Below are 17,338 nucleotides of genomic sequence, written 5' to 3'. Positions count from 1 at the left end.
GGAGGCCATGGAAGAAAGAAGAAGGGGGGAGGAGCACCAGAGGGAGGTGATGGGCAGACAAGGAAATAACATGAGAGAGGGACAAGAGGATGGGAAATGGTGAAGGTGGGGTGGAGGCATTGCTGTAAGTTTGAGAAATCAATGTTCATACCATCAGGTTGGAGGCTACAGAATATAGGGTGTTGTTCCTCCAACCTAAGTGTGGCCTTATCCCGACAGTGGAGGAGGCCATGGATGGATATATTGGAATGGGGCGTGGATCTAAAATGCGTGGCCACTGGAAGATCCTGCTTGTTCTGGCGGACGGAGTGTAGATGCTCGATGCAGCACACTCCCAATCTACGTCGGGTCTCAGCGATATACAAGAGGCCACACCGGGAGCACCGAACACAGTATATGACCCCCAACAGAGTCACAGATAAGTGTCAGGTGAAGTGTCAGGAGGTGTAGGGACAGGTGAAGCACTTGTTCTGCTTGCAAGGATAAGTGCCAGGAGGGAGATCAGTGGGGAAGGATGAATGGACAAGGGAGTTGTGCAGGGAGCGATCCATGTGGAAAGCAGAAAGTGGAAAAGTTGGGAGGGAGGGAAAGGTGGGATCCTGTTGGAGGTGGCAGAAGTTTCAGAGAATTATGTGTTGGACATGGAGGCTGGTGGGGTGGTAGGTGAGGACAAGAGGAACCCTGTCCCTGGTAGTATGGTGGGAGGATCGGGTAACAGCAGACGTGTGTGAAATGGAGGAGATGCGGTTGAGGGCAGCGTTGATGGTGGAGGAAGAGAAGCCCCTTTCTTTGAAAAAGGAGGACATCTCCTTCGTTGTAGAATAAAAAGCCTCATCCTGAGAGCAGATGCAGCAGAGACACAGGAAGTGACAGAAGGGGATGGCATTTTTACAAGTAATAGATTGGGACAATGTATAGTCTAGGTAGCTGTGAGAGTCTGTTGGGTTATAATAGACATTGCTGGATAAGCTGTCTCCAGAGATAGAGACAAGGAAGGGAAGTGCTGGAACGGATCAGGTGAATTTGAGACCAGGTGGAAGTTGGAGGCAAAGTGGATGAAATCGAAGAGTTCAGCATCAGTGCAGGGAGAGGGAAATCATGGTTGGGAAAGAGGGAAGGAAGAGGGAAGAGAGCAGGAAGCACAAGAGGGACATTCTGTATTGATCAGTAAACTAATTGTTTGGAAGCAAATGACCTTGCCTGGTGTCTTGGGGCTGAGTGCGTCTGCACCCGTGCCACCCCCTGTCCCTGGCACTCCTTCGCTGCCACCTGTACCACAGCCACTCTCCAGCACTACACCCTCACCATTCCCAACATCCTTTGCTCCTGCCAGATTTACAAACTTACTCTGCACTCCATGTTGACAAGTGCAGTACTGTACAAAATTCTCAGCCACCCTAACTATATACACTTTTGCACAGTACTGTAGGTGCAGAATTAGGCCATTCAGCCCATCAGGTCTGCTCGACCATAACTGATTTATTGTTCCTCTCAATCAACCCCATTCTCCGGCCTTCTTCCTATAACCTTTGAACCCCTTACTAATCAAGCTCCACTTTAAATATACCTAATAACATGGCCTCCACATCCATCTGTGGCTAACACTCTCAGGCTAACAAAGTTCTTCCTTATCTCTGTTCGAAAGGGACATCTTTCTCTTCTGAGACTGTGCTGTCTGGTCCTAGACTCTCCACATTCACTCTGTCTAGGCCTTTCAATATTCAATTGGATTCAATGAGATATCCCCTCATTCTCTAAACTCCAGCGAGTACAAGCCCAGATCCATCCTCATACATTGGTGTTTTCATTCTCGGGGACCATTCTTGTGAACCTCCTCTGGACCCTCTCCAATTCCAGCACATCCCTCCATAGATAAAGGGCCCAAAGCTGCTCACAATACTCCAGGTGCGGTCTGACCAATGCCTTATAAAGCCTCAGCATTACATCCTTGCTTTTGTATTCTACTCCTGTTGAAATGTGTTCTAACATTGCATTTGTCTTCCTTACCATCCACTCAGCCTGCAACGTAACTTTAGGGAATCCTACACATAGACTCCGAAGCCCCTCTGCACCAATGATTTCCGAATTTGCACCCCATTTAGAAAATAGTCCATGCCTTTATTCCTTCTACAGAGGTGCATGAGCATACACATCTCTACACTGTATTCCATCTGCCACTTGTTTGCTTTGTCCATTTTCCATATCTGTCTAAGTCCTTTAGCAGACTCCCTGCTTCCTCAACATGCCTGCTCCTCCACCTATCTTCAAATCATCTGCAAACTTGGCCACAAAGCCATCAATTCCTTCATCCAAATCATTGACATATAATGTGAAAAGAAGCAGTCCTAACACCGACCCCTGCAGAACCTACTAGTCACCATCAGCCAACCAGAAACGGCCTCCTTTATTCCCATTCTTTGCCTCCTTTTATTTCCTCAAAAAATTCCAACAGGTTTCTCAGAAAAAATTTCCTCTCAAGGAAACCATGCTGGCTTCAGTCTATTTCACCTTGTACCACCACGTACCCCAAAATCTCATCCTTAAAAATGGACACCAACATCTTTCCCAGCTCCAAATTCAGGCTAGCTGGCCTATAATATCCTATCTTTTGCCTCCCTCCTTTCTTAAAGAGTGGAGCGACATTGTGATTTGCCAGTCCCCTGGAACCATTCCAGAATCTTGTGATTCTTTAAAGATCATTATTGATGCCTCCACAGTCTCCTCAGCTACCTCTTTCAGAACACTTGGGCCCATCTGGTCCAGGTGACTTAATTATCATCAGACCTTTAAGCTTCCCAAGCATCTTTGCCTTATTAATAGCAACTGTACTCACTTCTGCACCCTAATATTCTAGAATTACTGACGTACTGCTTGTATCTTCCATAGTGAAGAATGACACAAAATACTTATTTAGTTCAACTGCCATTTCTGTGTCCTCTATTACTAGTCCAGCATTATTTTCCAGCTGTCTGATAATCACTCTTACCACTTTTTCTACATCTAAAAATATTTTGATATCTTCTTTGATATCATTGGTTAGCTTACTTTCATATTTCATCTTTCTCTCCTTATGATTTTTTGGTTGCCTTCTGACGGTTTTTAAAAGCTTACCAATCCTCTAACTTTCCACTAATCTTTGCAATATGTATTGTATGTAATATCTTTTGCTTTTATGCTCTCTTTGACTTCCCTTGTTAGCCATGGTTACCTCACCCTCCCTTTGGAATACTTCTTCTGTGGGATATCTCAATCTTGCACCTTCTAAATTACTCCCAGAAACTTCAGCCAGTGCTGTTTGGCCATCATGCTGCTCGTGTCACCTTCCAATCATCTTTGACCAACACCTCTCTCATGCCTCTACTGTAACACTTATCCTTCTGATTTTAGCTTCTTCCTCTCAAACTTTGTGATGAATTCTGTCATATTGTGATCACTGCATCCTAAGGGTTCCCTTACCTTAAGCTCCCTAATAAAATCTGGTTCATTATACAGCATTCATCCCACAATTGCCTTTTTTCTTAGGGGGTTCAATCTGTTACAATGTGGCATTGGGGGCGGACCCAAGTGCAGGACACAGACACGTAAGTAGCATTAACAGAAGTGTGTTTATTAATAGTTGCCAGGAAAGCCGGGGAGTGAGGATAGAATGCTTACGCGGAAGAGGATGTGGGACAACAAACAGGAGGAGGTCGGACATGGAGCCTAGACTTGGACTTGGACACAGAGCCTGGACTTGGACTAGAGCACAGAGCCTGGACTTAGACTTGGACTTGGAGCCGGAGCCTGGACTTGGACACAGAGCCTGGACTTGGACTAGGACACAGAGCCCGGACTTGGACTTAGACCCGGACTTGGACCCGGAGTGTGGACTTGGACCTGAAGCCTAGACTTGAACTTGGACTTGGACCCAGACCCAGAGCCTGGACTTGGACTTGGAGCATGGACTTGGACTTGGACTTGGACCCAGAGCCTGGGTTTGGACACAGAACCTGGACTTGGACTTGGTCTTGGACCTGGAGCGTGGACTTGGACTTGGACTTGGATCCGGAGCCTGGAGTTGGACTTGGACTCGAGCCTGGACTTGAACTTGGACTCGGACATGGAGAGACAGAATACTCAACTCAGAGTAGTGGCAAACGGCTGGACCTACTCAGCTGGAAATGAGGCGACCAAACCAAACAACAACAGATAATACATATCTTGACACGGAGTAGCTCATGAAGCAGCAAATGGCTGGCAATCACTCAGATGGACACGAAGAGACAGAATTCCCAACTTGGAGTAGCGGCAAATGGCCGGACCTACTCAGCTGGAAACGAGATGACAAAAACCAAAAAATGACAGTCCATTTAATCAGCCAGCAAATCTCAGTCGGACATGAAAACAACAGAGTTCGCATCTTGACTTGGAGTAGTGGCAAAATGGGCGGCAACTCAGCTGGACACGAAAATGACTGAATTCACTAAGCAGCCACAGGCACCGAAGCAACATAGAGTCCACGATTCTCGGCAGCTCCGGGACGAGCATAGCTGCACTGCCTACAGTGATGAACCAGCAGTGAGTAGATGTAAGCCAGAGTTTTTATGCTGCCGGTTCGAATGAGGATCAGGTGCCCTAATCAAGGAGCCCAGTGGAACAGAGGGAAAAGGAAATTAATTGAAATGAGGAGTCAACAGACCAGACCGTGACACAATTACAACTGCTCTAAAAAGCTATCTCTTAGGCATTCCACAATCTCCTACTCTTGGGATCCAGCATCAACCTGATTTTCCCAGTTTACCTGCATATTGAAATCCCCCAAGACTGTTATAACATCACCCTTTTTACATGCCTTTTTAATCTCCCATTGTAGCTTCTACCCTACATTCTGGCTATTGTTCAGAGGCCTACGTAAAACTCCCATCAGGGTCTTTTTACCCTTGCAGTTTCTTAACTCTACCAACAAGGTTTCTACATCATCTCTTTCTAAGGAGTTGATTTCATTTTTACCAATAAAGCCAACCCACCCCCTCTGCCCTCCTGCCTGTCCTTTCAATACAATGTGTATCCTTGGATGTTGAGCTCCCAACTATGATCTTCTTTCAGCCATGACTCAGTGATGCCCACTGTGTCTTACTTGCCAATCACTTTCTGTGCTACAAGATCATCTAATTTCTTTTGGGTGCTGCATTCAAATATAACGCCTTCAAGTCTTGTATTCATCACCCTTTTCAATTTTGCCCCCATGTTACAGGAAGTTAAATTCTTACCTCTTTCTAAACTACACACTGCATCTACTCGTATATCAACTGCCCCGTCCTCTGAGCTATCTTTCTGGCTCATATCCCTCTGCAAAATCATTTTAAATTGTCTCCAACAGTTCTAGCAAACCTGCCCACAAGGATATTGGCCTCCCTCTAATCCAGGTATAATGCTTCCTTTTTGTACAGGCCATACCTTCCCCAGAAGTGATCCCAATGATCCAGAAATCTGAACCCCTGCCCCCTGTCCCAATTCCTCAGCCACACATTCATCTGCCAAATGATCCTATTCTTACCATCACAGGTGTGTGGTAAAGGCTGCGATCCAGAGATGACTACATTTGAGGTTTTGCTTTTCAACTTTCTACCTAACTTCCTGTAACCACTCTTTAGGACCTCATCCCTTTTCCTACTAATGTCAATGCTACCGATAGGTACCACGACTTCTGGCTACTCACCTTCAGGGTGCTGTGGGGAGGCCGTCCCTGACCCTGACACTTGGGAGGGAACATCCCATCTGGTTGTCTCTTTCACACCTGTAGAATCTCTCGTGCAGATATAGTTATCAGGGAGACTGGAGGTCTGCCAGAGTTCCCACATCTCACACAAGAACATACCATCAGCCATGGGCCCATTCTCACTGCACTAGTGATGTGCTATAAGATAAAGAAAGACAGAAACTTACCAGAAACCTATCTAGAGCCTTTGCCACTTCTTACCCAAGCCTATTAAGCAAAAGCTTGGCCACCCTAGCACTGTCCACTCACACAATAGCTGCTCCCACAATTGCCACTCTGCTTAAACCTAACTTATTTTATTGGCCTTTGCCAAGTGCTTAATAGATAGTTATAAAACCCACAGATTGTTGCTAAAAGTTCAGGAAAATGGTTATAACATAATCACAAAAGCCAAACTTAATTGATATTTGGCAGGGTTATATTTACAGTCGAGCAAGTGGTTCAAGCTTAAGAAAATAAAATAAGACTTTTATTTCACTTTCACTTTTTCCGACCGCCGAGATAGCACAGCTCCATAGCCAATAAAGTATATTATGAAATGTAGCCAATGCTGGTTTAACAAGAGCGGAAAGAAACAATAACCCTCTCCATGTAGGCTCGACAATGATATTCCTTATCAATATATTACCTCCTTTTGACAAATTGCTTTAGATCTCATTGAAGATTTTCGGCAAGTGCACAACATATCTGAATCAAACACTCTATCAAAATCGATTGTGCGCTAAAAGATTTCAGAATAAACAGGTCTGAGGTTAAACCACCATCTCGGGATCACTCTCCACCTGGGAAAACAGATGCTATTGTACGTCCAAGAACCACATAGGAACTCCAGCTGCCGCTGCGATCCAAGTTTTTCTTATGTTAGGAGTTGGCTCGTTAAAAACGTAATTACAAAGGTACTTTAATACTGATTTGTATCCAACTACATGTTGCTGTGAATGTAGCGCCAAAAAGTGACAGGCGTTAAAGTAATCTCACGCTATTTTTTCTCGAGATTTCTCAGGGCTGATATGGTGCATGACACTTAATAAATAAAAACATTGGTCTTTTATTATCACAGGGCCCGCCAAAAGAACGTGCTTTGATGGCTGAATGCCGTTTTACCTTACGGTATGTTTTCAGCAAACTTCAAACTACTCACGCAGAACGGACATCATTCTATTTCGTTTACAGTAAAAGTTAACGGGAAATGGAAACTAATAAATACAAACGAATGCCTTTTTAAAAAAATTCTCGACACTGCGCATAACATGGTGCACCTGAGTTTACATTCATTTGTTCCTCCAGGAAATCCTTCACACGTAGAGCCCATTCACTGAAACAGATTTCAGAAATTTCATTGATAATTAAATTGACGCAAGCTGAAGAGTAACAATAGTAAAATCTGTTTTCTTTTAAGGAAAAGAAAATGTTAACCAGAACCACTTAAGTCCAATAACTGACTGTAATGTAAAATGATACATATGCCTATCTGGCTGGTTCCAGTGTGTAAAAAAACACTAAACCACAATATTGCAGATCGAACTAGCCTCGGGCTATTCTGGCAGAGCTCATAAACCGGTTGTTTATGGGCTTTCCTATCAGTCTAACTTATTTTCCCTTTAGTGAAGAGTGCCCAATTCTATATTTTCCATAAGCTCTGGGTAAGAATTGAAAAGCTCCGTATCCGATTGTCATTGTTTGCTTCATTGCCTCGAGAATTTTAGTTGCGATTGAATTTTGAAAAGAACGCTTTAGTTCAATAGTTGATCAAATTGCAATCAGAACTTCCGCTTCATGCAAAGTTCTATAAAGCAATTCAGCTGTGGACTGTTTGCTTAATAATCATGTGGATCGAAAAGTTTTGAATTTATTTTGAATTGCACCTTATAGATGCTTGATTTTTTTAAAAATCAGCGCTAGATTTCAATCTGATATATATTGCATTCTAGAACCTGGTCACTAGTTAGATATACTAAAATGTATGTGCGCCGGTTCTTATGTTCTGTGGAATGTATTCACTATTCTGGTTTCTGATGATGTTAAGCTATTTTGAAATTGTCTCTCTTGTTCCAAAACTAATTTCGTTTTTCTTTAATCTTGTATTTGACATTCCCTGTGCGAGTTCAGTTCAGCTATGATCGGAAGCCCCATGGCGCTGAGATCTCCGGGTTACGTGTACCAGGTGGAGCCTGAAGGTTACGACAGTTTGTTGGAGAGGATAAGTTTCCCGGACGCGCCCTGCGTGCAGGTGGCTCCGTCATTCCCGGCCGATCTGTCCGCGCTGCAGTCGGGCACCGAGCCGCCCCGACTCCGGCACCCCGACGAGATCTCGCTGCTGTCGTTCGCTGATCATGCCTATCCCGATGCCTTCGGCAACGACGCCTTCTCGGGCTGGCACTACTTCCCTCAGATGCCTCTCCAGAGCCCCTTCACTGCTGTCTACGACTACTCGCACGAGCCCGCTTTCATCCGCAAGCGCAACGAAAGGGAGAGGCAGCGGGTAAAGTGCGTGAACGAGGGCTACGCCCGGTTGAGGCAGCACCTACCGCAGGAGGTGGCCGAGAAAAGACTCAGCAAGGTGGAGACGCTGAGAGCCGCCATCAGCTACATCAAAGAGCTGCAGTCTCTGCTCCGGCTGCACGGCGACTACGTGGAGAGGCAGCCGGCCGGGAACGCCGTTTCCCAGGCAACGGGTGCCCTAGAAGCAGGCACGGACAACCACTCCGCAAACAGGGTGACTGCAGACCCGAAGGGGTAACCGGGGGCATCGAGAGGATCAGCCGGGCAAAGGGCAGAAGCGCCGTGCCTCTGATCCCACCGGAGGAGGAGACAGGATACTGTACCAGGGAATACAAGATCAGAGGCAGCGGGCGAATTCCTGCCGTACCTGACAACGGAAGATTATTTTGCAGTAATTTATGGCTTTAAAGCCAATTTCACTGACAATAATATGCTATCTATTTGGGAACAAATTCAAGAACTGATCAGAGCAAATTATTTAAATAACACAGAAGAAACGAGCTCACTTCGCCACTTAGATACCCGAGATCGGGTGCTACTTTATTCCCAGGTCTGCGGCGTGTGGGCATTAATTTTAAATGAGTGACTTTAGCGCTCTGTATTTGTTTCCTATCAGTGGTCTGAACGCGGCTGAGAAATCAAGCCTGTGAGCCTGGGCCGCAGCTCAACACTTGATCCATGATCCCATGGCTTCTTGGAGCAGTTAATCACACCCTCCCCTCCTTTGATGCCTCTCGTGTCCGAATATCCGTTATTCTCAAATATGAACACCTCTCTCATTTCATCACATTTCTGAATTAAAAACAAAATTTCCCATTCTTTACCCCGTGTAATTCACAAGAGTTTTCCAGTACTCACCCTGTAAAACCCTCTCAAAATTCTAATTCTTATCCTTCCAAAAGCAGTAAGTCAATTATCCCTCATCCCTAGAATCAATAGCAAATCTACGGCACGTTTATCAATTTAATCTTCCTTGGGTCCGGAAACCAAGACTGCCCACAGTACTCCGGGCGAGAGTTTACCAAAGTTAGATATCTTTATCCTTGGCTACAAGTCCGTTACAATAAAAACCATTGTGTAAAACACCTCATCGATTGTTTGGCGTGCCATCTACCAACTTCTTACCTAGAGCATATCATTTCCAACAGTACTTACTGGGTTCTCGCCAACTTAAAACAAAATACATTCAATAGCTATTCATCACGCTGAAACAGGAAACTCGTTCATCGTTCCACCGTCTTTTTGTGCGCTCCTTTAATCCGACTCTTCTCGCCCATCTCCGAGCTCATTTCCCCGTCGAGCTTTCCACAGTGAACAAAAATACACACTATACGCTCCATTAAGAAACACAAAGCTCTGCATTTTTCTTTGGATGTGGTTTTAATCATTAAAATTAAATGGGGACAATAGACAGCACTTTATAATGATAACAACGATGGGGCAATTGTTTCTTATCCTATTGGTCTGCTTTGTTCTTCATTTACTCCAGGAGCTAACAAAATAGTTTGGAACACACTGCACTGAAGTAAGTCATGACAAGAACCCATCATGGCCGATCAGACAATCAATATGGAATCAAAATGTGAAGAGAGTGGGACGCCTTAAGTGAAAATTGAGGCTCAAATAGAGAACAACGTTTCCTAAAATCGTTGCCTTATTGGTGGAGAGGGTAGTTGTGGAATAAATTTTACTGTACTAAGGAACGGGGTTAGTTCTGTTGCAGACCTTCAACGTTATTGAATTTTTTGGTGGTATATTTTTCCTTACTAAAGCTTCGATCCCAGGTCGATTGCGAATCAATACCTGGCTTTAAAAACGACTTGGTTTTATTGATCAACACACACACAAAATGCTGGTGAACGCAGCAGGCCAGGCAGCATCTATAGGAAGAGGTACAGTCGACGTCGACTGCACCTCTTCCTATAGATGCTGCCTGGCCTGCTGCGTTCACCAGCACTTTTTCTGTGTGTTGCTTGAATTTCCAGCATCTGCTGATTTCCTCGTGTTCGGTTTTATTAATCTACTGGTTTATTTAACAGCAACCGAGCACTGTTGATACAAAAGCCCGTCTGGAATTTATCTGCCATAGAAATGACTGCAGGTCAGAAATGTCCAACAAGCCCACGAGTCACATGGTTGACGGTAGTCCTCTTAGAATTAATAACATAGTGCAAAACTAGCATGTGCTTTCTGAAATCCAACTGGCTTTAGTCTCAAATGCTTTTCTGTTATCGTTTCACTGCTTTTGAAATACATTGTTATTTGTTAATCTAATTTATAACGCTTCAACTGGACTACCATTCCAGGATTATATTTGAAATTTGATTATCATGTTTATTGAAAATAATTGTCATCAATAAAGAAATCTTTATTTGCACTAGAACCTTGTTTAATACCTGGAAACCATCCGCGCGCGCCTATGTTGAATTACGCTAACTTCTATGAAGTTTTGCATTTAAAATTATTCTTTAAAACTATTTTTGTCAAAAATATTTCCTTTAAGGATTGAGAAATTGTGCTAGAAGGGATTATTATCACCCGTTTATTCAAGACATCAGTAGGATTACCATTCATCTTAATCAATTGCTGCGATATAGGCCCGAGAGTCGTAATTAACTCTGGGAGTTTTGTGGCCGATTAATATCGACTATATGGTCCGACCTCTCACACTTTAGAAATACAAACATGAATCATGGCGTGAATCGCAAACAAATGGTTCAAGGTGACTCGTACATTTATTTCGTATAATTGACAATTATTATGAAGAAAGTAACAACAGAATGCGAGGTTCATCCTGCCAATAAACCCTCTGGTCTTCCTAAACAAGTAACAGTTGGACGAACCGCAATATTCTATAAATTCCTTATTAAAATAATTGCTTTTGGAACAATTAACCAAAATAATTTAAGCATTGTGTTATATTTATAATGCTTGCCTCTGGCAAAGAAGGAACATTAGCTTCATATGATAAACGACTCCCAATTCCTGAGGCAAAACTTCCTCTGCTTTATGTAACTGCGAGGATGTTACTTGTTTCCCTAACACCACAAGGCCAAAAATATTTTGAAATATAGAGTCACAAGTTTGTTTAAAGAACAAATCGTTTTTCTGTTGTCGTAAATACCATTTTAATGGTTTCGAACATTTGGAATACGATATACAATATCGTTTGAGTTGCGAACAGAGCAGTGTTCGCTAATAAATATTTTGTCATAAGAGTATTTTAGTAAACTTATTTCAAATATAACATTGAAAGAACACAAGTCAAGTTGAAGGCATTGATGGTTAAATAACAGGCTGCCAACAATGGAAATGATTCTTGAATTAGTAATGAAGAAACTAATTTGTTGATTTTAAAATCCATAAACGGCGATAAATAACGGAGGTAGAAATGAAAGTTTTGGAAAGTGTGCTGCACGTAACATCGTGGCAGGTTAGATGGTGACCCAAGCGCCTGATGTGGGATAGGACCCCGAGAGCATCTCGGAACCTGTTCATGGAACGTGAGCGGGTTGCTTCATCTGCTTGATCTGAGTAAGCAAAGAATGAATAACTCAGGAGACATGCGAAGGACAAAATTCGTTATTACAGCCAAGAGCTTGTTGGGCCACTGGTTCTATTCATTTTGGGTTCGTCAGCCAAGAAAACACGGCCTCGACATTCTTTGGAAAAGTTATTAAGGTTCATAAGAGGTTTTCTAGGATGGTGTCAGGGACCGAAAGCATAAATAGCTTTATCACTGCACCTTATTTGAGAAGGGCTTTCCACTGGGGTTGAAAGAGAAAATTAAGTTTTACACCTATGAATAAAAAAGTGTTATATTTCTTTCTTGGAGAATGTTGCTGGGGATAACAGCGGTCAAACATAATTCACAACAATGTTTAGAAGAGGGATATGGATAAATCTTCACTTGACGATACAAATTAATGGGGACACCGTGGACAAAGTGCTGTAAAATTCCACTAATCTAATCTAATCTACTCTCAAACTGTTCCGGTGATTCTCACCAGGACAGTCTGCAGAGGCGCAGTCATTAAATGAAGGATTCTTCGGTCATCGAAAGCCCTCTCCTTTTGGTTTATATTTTCATTAACTTCGTCCGTACGGGTAATCACCGATTTAAAGTGAGTGTAGTGTCTGATGACAAATTTAAACTGTTGAAGTCTATGGTCGGAGTATCTGCTTCATTTAATTTGTTTTTAGGAACAGCGCGTGTAAAATGCATCGGATGGGGTTCGATCGAGAATTTAGAACCCACGAACTTCAACCTCGTTTGAGGACACATGGGAATTGGGCGCAAACCAAAACGCGCGTCGTGGTCTTTCCGAAGCTCTCATCGGCTGTAATCGCGGGTGTGACCCAAGAGTAATAAACTCTTCTCTCAGTTGTATATCCACTACATCTTGCTCTTCACAGGATCAGAGAATCAACCCGACAATACATAATCCGCCGAAGTGAACTAAATAATGTCAGTAGAACAAATAAACGCTAGAATCCGAAAGTTACAGGCCCCTTATAAGACTAGACTCCCATGTACCGAGGTCAGAGTCCGAAAGTTAGAAGTCCAGGCTTGGTTACACACTCTCAGTATCATTGAAAGAGCACGGCGAAGTAGCCGCGCTGGAATTGGACGGAAGCTGATGTCATATCTTCCAAGATCTTCTTGGATTTGTTGCAGGAACGATTTTGACAGAAAGTTAAGAAGAAATATTTTTCGTAAAATACAGGGGACATAACATAGAAAATAGGTGCAGGAGTAGGCCATTCGGCTCTTCGAGCCTGCACCGCCATTTATTATGATCATGGCTGATCATCCAACTCAAAACCCTGCACCAGCCTCCCTCCATACCCCCTGATCCCCGTAGCCACAAGGGCCATATCTAACTCCCTCTTAAATATAGCCAATGAACTGGCCTCAACTGTTTCCTGTGGCAAAGAATTCCACAGACTCACCATTCTCTGTGTGAAGAAGTTTTTCCTAATCTCAGTCCTAAAAGGCTTCCCCTTTATCCTCAAACTGTGACCCCTCATTCTGGACTTCCCCAACATCGGGAACAATCTTCCTGCATTTAGCCTGTCCAATCCCTTTAGGATTTTATACGTTTCAATCAGATCCCCCCTCAATCTTCTAAATTCCAACAAGTACAAGCCTAGTTCATCCAGTCTTTCTTCATATGAAAGTCCTGCCATCCCAGGAATCAATCTGGTGAACCTTCTTTGTACTCCCTCTATGGCAAGGATGTCTTTCCTCAGATTAGGGGACCAAAACTGCACACAATACTCCAGGTGTGGTCTCACCAAGGCCTTGTACAACTGCAGTAGTACCTCCCTGCTCCTGTACTCGAATCCTCTTGCTATAAATGCCAGCATACCATTCGCCTTTTTCACCGCCTGCTGTACCTGCATGCCCACTTTCAATGACTGGTGTATAATGACACCCAGGTCTCGTTGCACCTCCCCTTTTCCTAATCGGCCACCATTCAGATAATAATCTGTTTTCCTATTTTTGCCACCAAAGTGGATAACTTCACATTTATCCACATTAAATTGCATCTGCCATGAATTTGCCCACTCACCCAACCTATCCAAGTCACCCTGCATCCTCTTAGCATCCTCCTCACAGCTAACACTGCCGCCCAGCTTCGTGTCATCCGCAAACTTGGAGATGCTGCATTTAATTCCCTCATCCAAGTCATTAATATATATTGTAAACAACTGGGGTCCCAGCACTGAGCCTTGCGGTACCCCACTATAGTCACTGCCTGCCATTCTGAAAAGGTCCCGTTTATTCCCACTCTTTGCTTCCTGTCTGCCAACCAATTCCCTATCCACATCAATACCTTACCCCCCATACCGTGTGCTTTAAGTTTGCACACTAATCTCCTGTGTGGGACCTTGTCAAAAGCCTTTTGAAAATCCAAATATACCACATCCACTGGTTCTCCCCTATCCACTCTACTAGTTACATCCTCAAAAAATTCTATGAGATTCTTCAGACATGATTTTCCTTTCACAAATCCATGCTGACTTTATCCAATGATTTCACCGCTTTCCAAATGTGCTGTTATCACATCTTTGATAACTGACTCCAGCAGTTTCCCACCACCGACGTTAGGCTAACCGGTCTATAATTCCCCGGTTTCTCTCTCCCTCCTTTTTTAAAAAGTGGGGTTACATTAGCCATCCTCCAATCCGCAGGAACTAGTCCAGAATCTAACGAGTTTTGAAAAACTATCACTAATGCATCCATTATCTCTTGGGCTAAAGAGTCAGCGGGTAAAGATCTGCGAGATGAAATCATTTATCAACAGCTGTTGAACTGCATATAGAGATGAAACCATGGATTCTGCCTATTTGTTTTTAAAATTTATTATCATTATGCAGGATTCTGCAATATAGTCAGATCAGTCATGATCTTATTGAATGGCGCGGCAGGCTCAGCAGGCTCGGCAGGGCCAGATGACCTACTCCTGCTCCTATTTCCTATATGAGATTGCCTGTTTATTCCTCTCCATAGATGCCGCCTGACCCGCAGAGTTCCTTCAGAATTATGCGTGATGTTTGTATTGAATGTTTCCAGCATAGTTGGAGAATTATACTGTGTAGAACATTTGGCGCCACCCAGTGCCTATATTTATTACACAGAACTTTATTCAGATGTTAAGCCCCTGATCCTTCAATGTTCTTTTTTCCCATAATTGACCAGAGGTTGTACTTGTTGCTTTGAAGGTGGTGGTGAAGTTCAGTGCTGATGTCTGCCTCTCCTGAGAGATGAGCTCAAAATATAGGAAGTGAACTATACTTTCCAAAATCTAGCTTTAATCTATATGATTGGAGGTCCATGTTGTAGACCTGGAAAAAGTTGGTAAAGGATCTTTATAATGCAGGTGTTGGGTGTGAGCCATGTTGTCTGGTAGTTCTTAGTGCAGTTTCTTGCAGGTTAATCTCTGAACATTAGGTAAACCAGAGCCCTCTGCAGACAGCAGAGGTCCTTCTGCAGTTGTACAGGGCCCAGGTGAGACCACACCTGGAGTATTGTGTGCAGTTTTGGTCTCCAAATTTGAGGAAGGACATTCTTGCCATTGAGGGAGTGCAGCGTAGATTCACGAGGTTAATTCCCGGGATGGCGGGACTGTCACATATTAAAAGATTAGAGTGACTGGGCTTGTATACACTGGAATTTACAAGGATGAGAGGGGATCTGATTGAAACATATAAGATTATTAAGGGATTGGGTATGCTAGAGGCAGGAAACATGTTCCAAATGTTGGGGGAGTCCAGAACCAGAGGCCACAGTTTAAGAATAAGGGGCAGGCCATTTAGAACGGAGTTGAGGAAAAACTTTTTCACCCAGAGAGTTGTGGATCTGTGGAATGCTCTGCCTCAGAAGGCAGTGGAGGCCAATTCTCTGGATGCTTTCAAGAAAGAGTTCGATAGAGTTCTTAAAGATAGTGGAGTCAAGGGATATGGAGAGAAGGCAGGAACAGGATGAACAGATTGTGGATGATCAGCCATGATCACAGTGAATGGTAGTGCTGGCTCAAAGGGCCGAATGGCCTACTCCTGCACCTATTGTCCATTGTCTATTGTCTACTGACTAAATTCAGATGGGCTTAGTTCCAGAGTGTAGATACTGTTGGCCAGACAATTTCCCATTAGTTTTGAAGCTTCACTCCACACCCAGGGTAACTTTGTTGGAGGAGAGTAGACTGTGATGAGAAAAGCTGGAAGGAGTATAGAAACAGTGATGCAGCCTCGTTTGACACTGGTCTTCACTGAAGTTAGCTCTGTTGTGGACCTATTGATACAATATGGAGATAATTTCTAAGAGAAGCCAACTGTGGGGAGGTCCCTGCAGGTCAATGGAGTCAAAGGTTTTAGTGAGGTCAAGAAGCTGTATGTATGCTGGAAGGTGCTGCCTTTGCAGTTGTCACGCAGTGAAGATCATGTCCATCATGGCTCCAGATGAACACAATCCAAACTGCAATCTAGGCCCTTAGAAACAAAATCGATTTACTTCCACTCTTGTTTTGTAGCTTCTTCCGTGACCAATGTGACCATTATGGGAATGGCGCACCTGTCCATAGGTGAGGCAGGGATCTTGGGTAGATATGCAGTTTAGGAAGTGGTGTACTCTCCCCCCAACCCCCACAATTTCCACTGACCTTTCATTTCTTGCTGATCCATGGACAAGAGGTTTATGGTACCATTCAAATGCTTCTGCTCCACTTCCAGAGGACACGGACCAGGAATTTCATTAGTCAGTGGGAATGTTGCATTGTTGCCAAGGAGATTTTGAGTGCACCCTGTAAATCTTTTCTTCTGTCAATTGGCAATCTCTACTTGTGGCAGAGCTCAGAAAGGAGTACAGCATCAGTTTCCAGAATCTGGTGCTGGGCATGGACTGTCCGACACACACGGAGTACTAAAAGGACTCAGCAGGCCAGGTCAGCATCTATGGAGAGGAATAATCAGTCAATACTCTGGACCCAGACCTAAGTTACAGGCAACATTGCGGGGTTGTCCCAATGGGGCTGGATCTTTACTTCTCCTTACAGACCAGCTTTGTGGATTGGCCTTTGCTTTACCAGGCATTATAAACAACAGTAAAGAGCTACACACTAATGATCCCATTTACATCCTCATTCACAAATGAGCATCATTCAGATTGGTGGCAAGCAGCAATGATGTAATGAAACAACAAAACAAATCGATGATGTTAGAGCAGTGGATGTGGTGTATATGGATTTTGGTATGATGTTCAGTGAGGTTCCCCATGGTAGGCTCAACAGAAAGGCAGAAGACATGGATTCCAGGGAAAGCTGGCTGCATGGATTCAAAATTGATTTGCCCACAGACGGCAGAGGTTGAGGCTTAGAATTGGTTTGCCCATAGATAGCAAAAGGTGGAATTCAGAATTGGTTTTCCCATAGATGGCAGAGGGTGAGATTCAGAATTAGTTTGCCCATAGACAGCACAAGGGTGGGAATAGATGGAACATATTCTGCCTGGAGATCCATGCCTAGTGGTGTTCTGGCGCCCCTGCTCTTTGCTTTTTATATATATATAAATTACTTA

General features: G+C 43.7%; 1 protein-coding gene and 1 long non-coding RNA gene across 3 annotated transcripts in view; one reads left to right on the top strand and one right to left on the bottom strand.

Moving 5' to 3' along the window:
• Positions 1 to 17,338, bottom strand: part of LOC140205205 (uncharacterized) — a 34,491-nt gene that overhangs the window by 15,117 nt on the left and 2,036 nt on the right. The window contains exons 2-3 of one of the 2 annotated variants that reach the window (XR_011887779.1): positions 16,426 to 16,715; positions 11,059 to 11,790 (exon numbers count right to left, since the gene is read on the bottom strand). This is a non-coding gene — a long non-coding RNA (uncharacterized lncRNA). Of the gene's footprint in view, positions 1 to 11,058; positions 11,791 to 16,425; positions 16,716 to 17,338 lie in introns of those variants that run through there. The other variant, XR_011887778.1, reaches the window with a different exon arrangement.
• Positions 7,875 to 8,498, top strand: LOC140205348 (achaete-scute homolog 5-like). The gene has a single exon (XM_072272943.1). The coding sequence runs from the start codon at positions 7,875 to 7,877 to the stop codon at positions 8,496 to 8,498; it is 624 nt and encodes a 207-aa protein (XP_072129044.1).

The sequence above is a fragment of the Mobula birostris genome, chromosome 11 (assembly GCF_030028105.1).
Source record: "Mobula birostris isolate sMobBir1 chromosome 11, sMobBir1.hap1, whole genome shotgun sequence".
Lineage (NCBI taxonomy): Eukaryota > Metazoa > Chordata > Chondrichthyes > Myliobatiformes > Myliobatidae > Mobula > Mobula birostris.
Note: the sequence above shows the minus strand (reverse complement) of the source record. Positions and strands in the feature narration are given on the sequence as shown.

What these genes read in the sequence shown, in the direction of transcription:
- LOC140205348 (XM_072272943.1), top strand. Translation starts at nt 7,875, where the DNA reads ATGATCGGAAGCCCCATGGCGCTGAGATCTCCGGGTTACGTGTACCAG.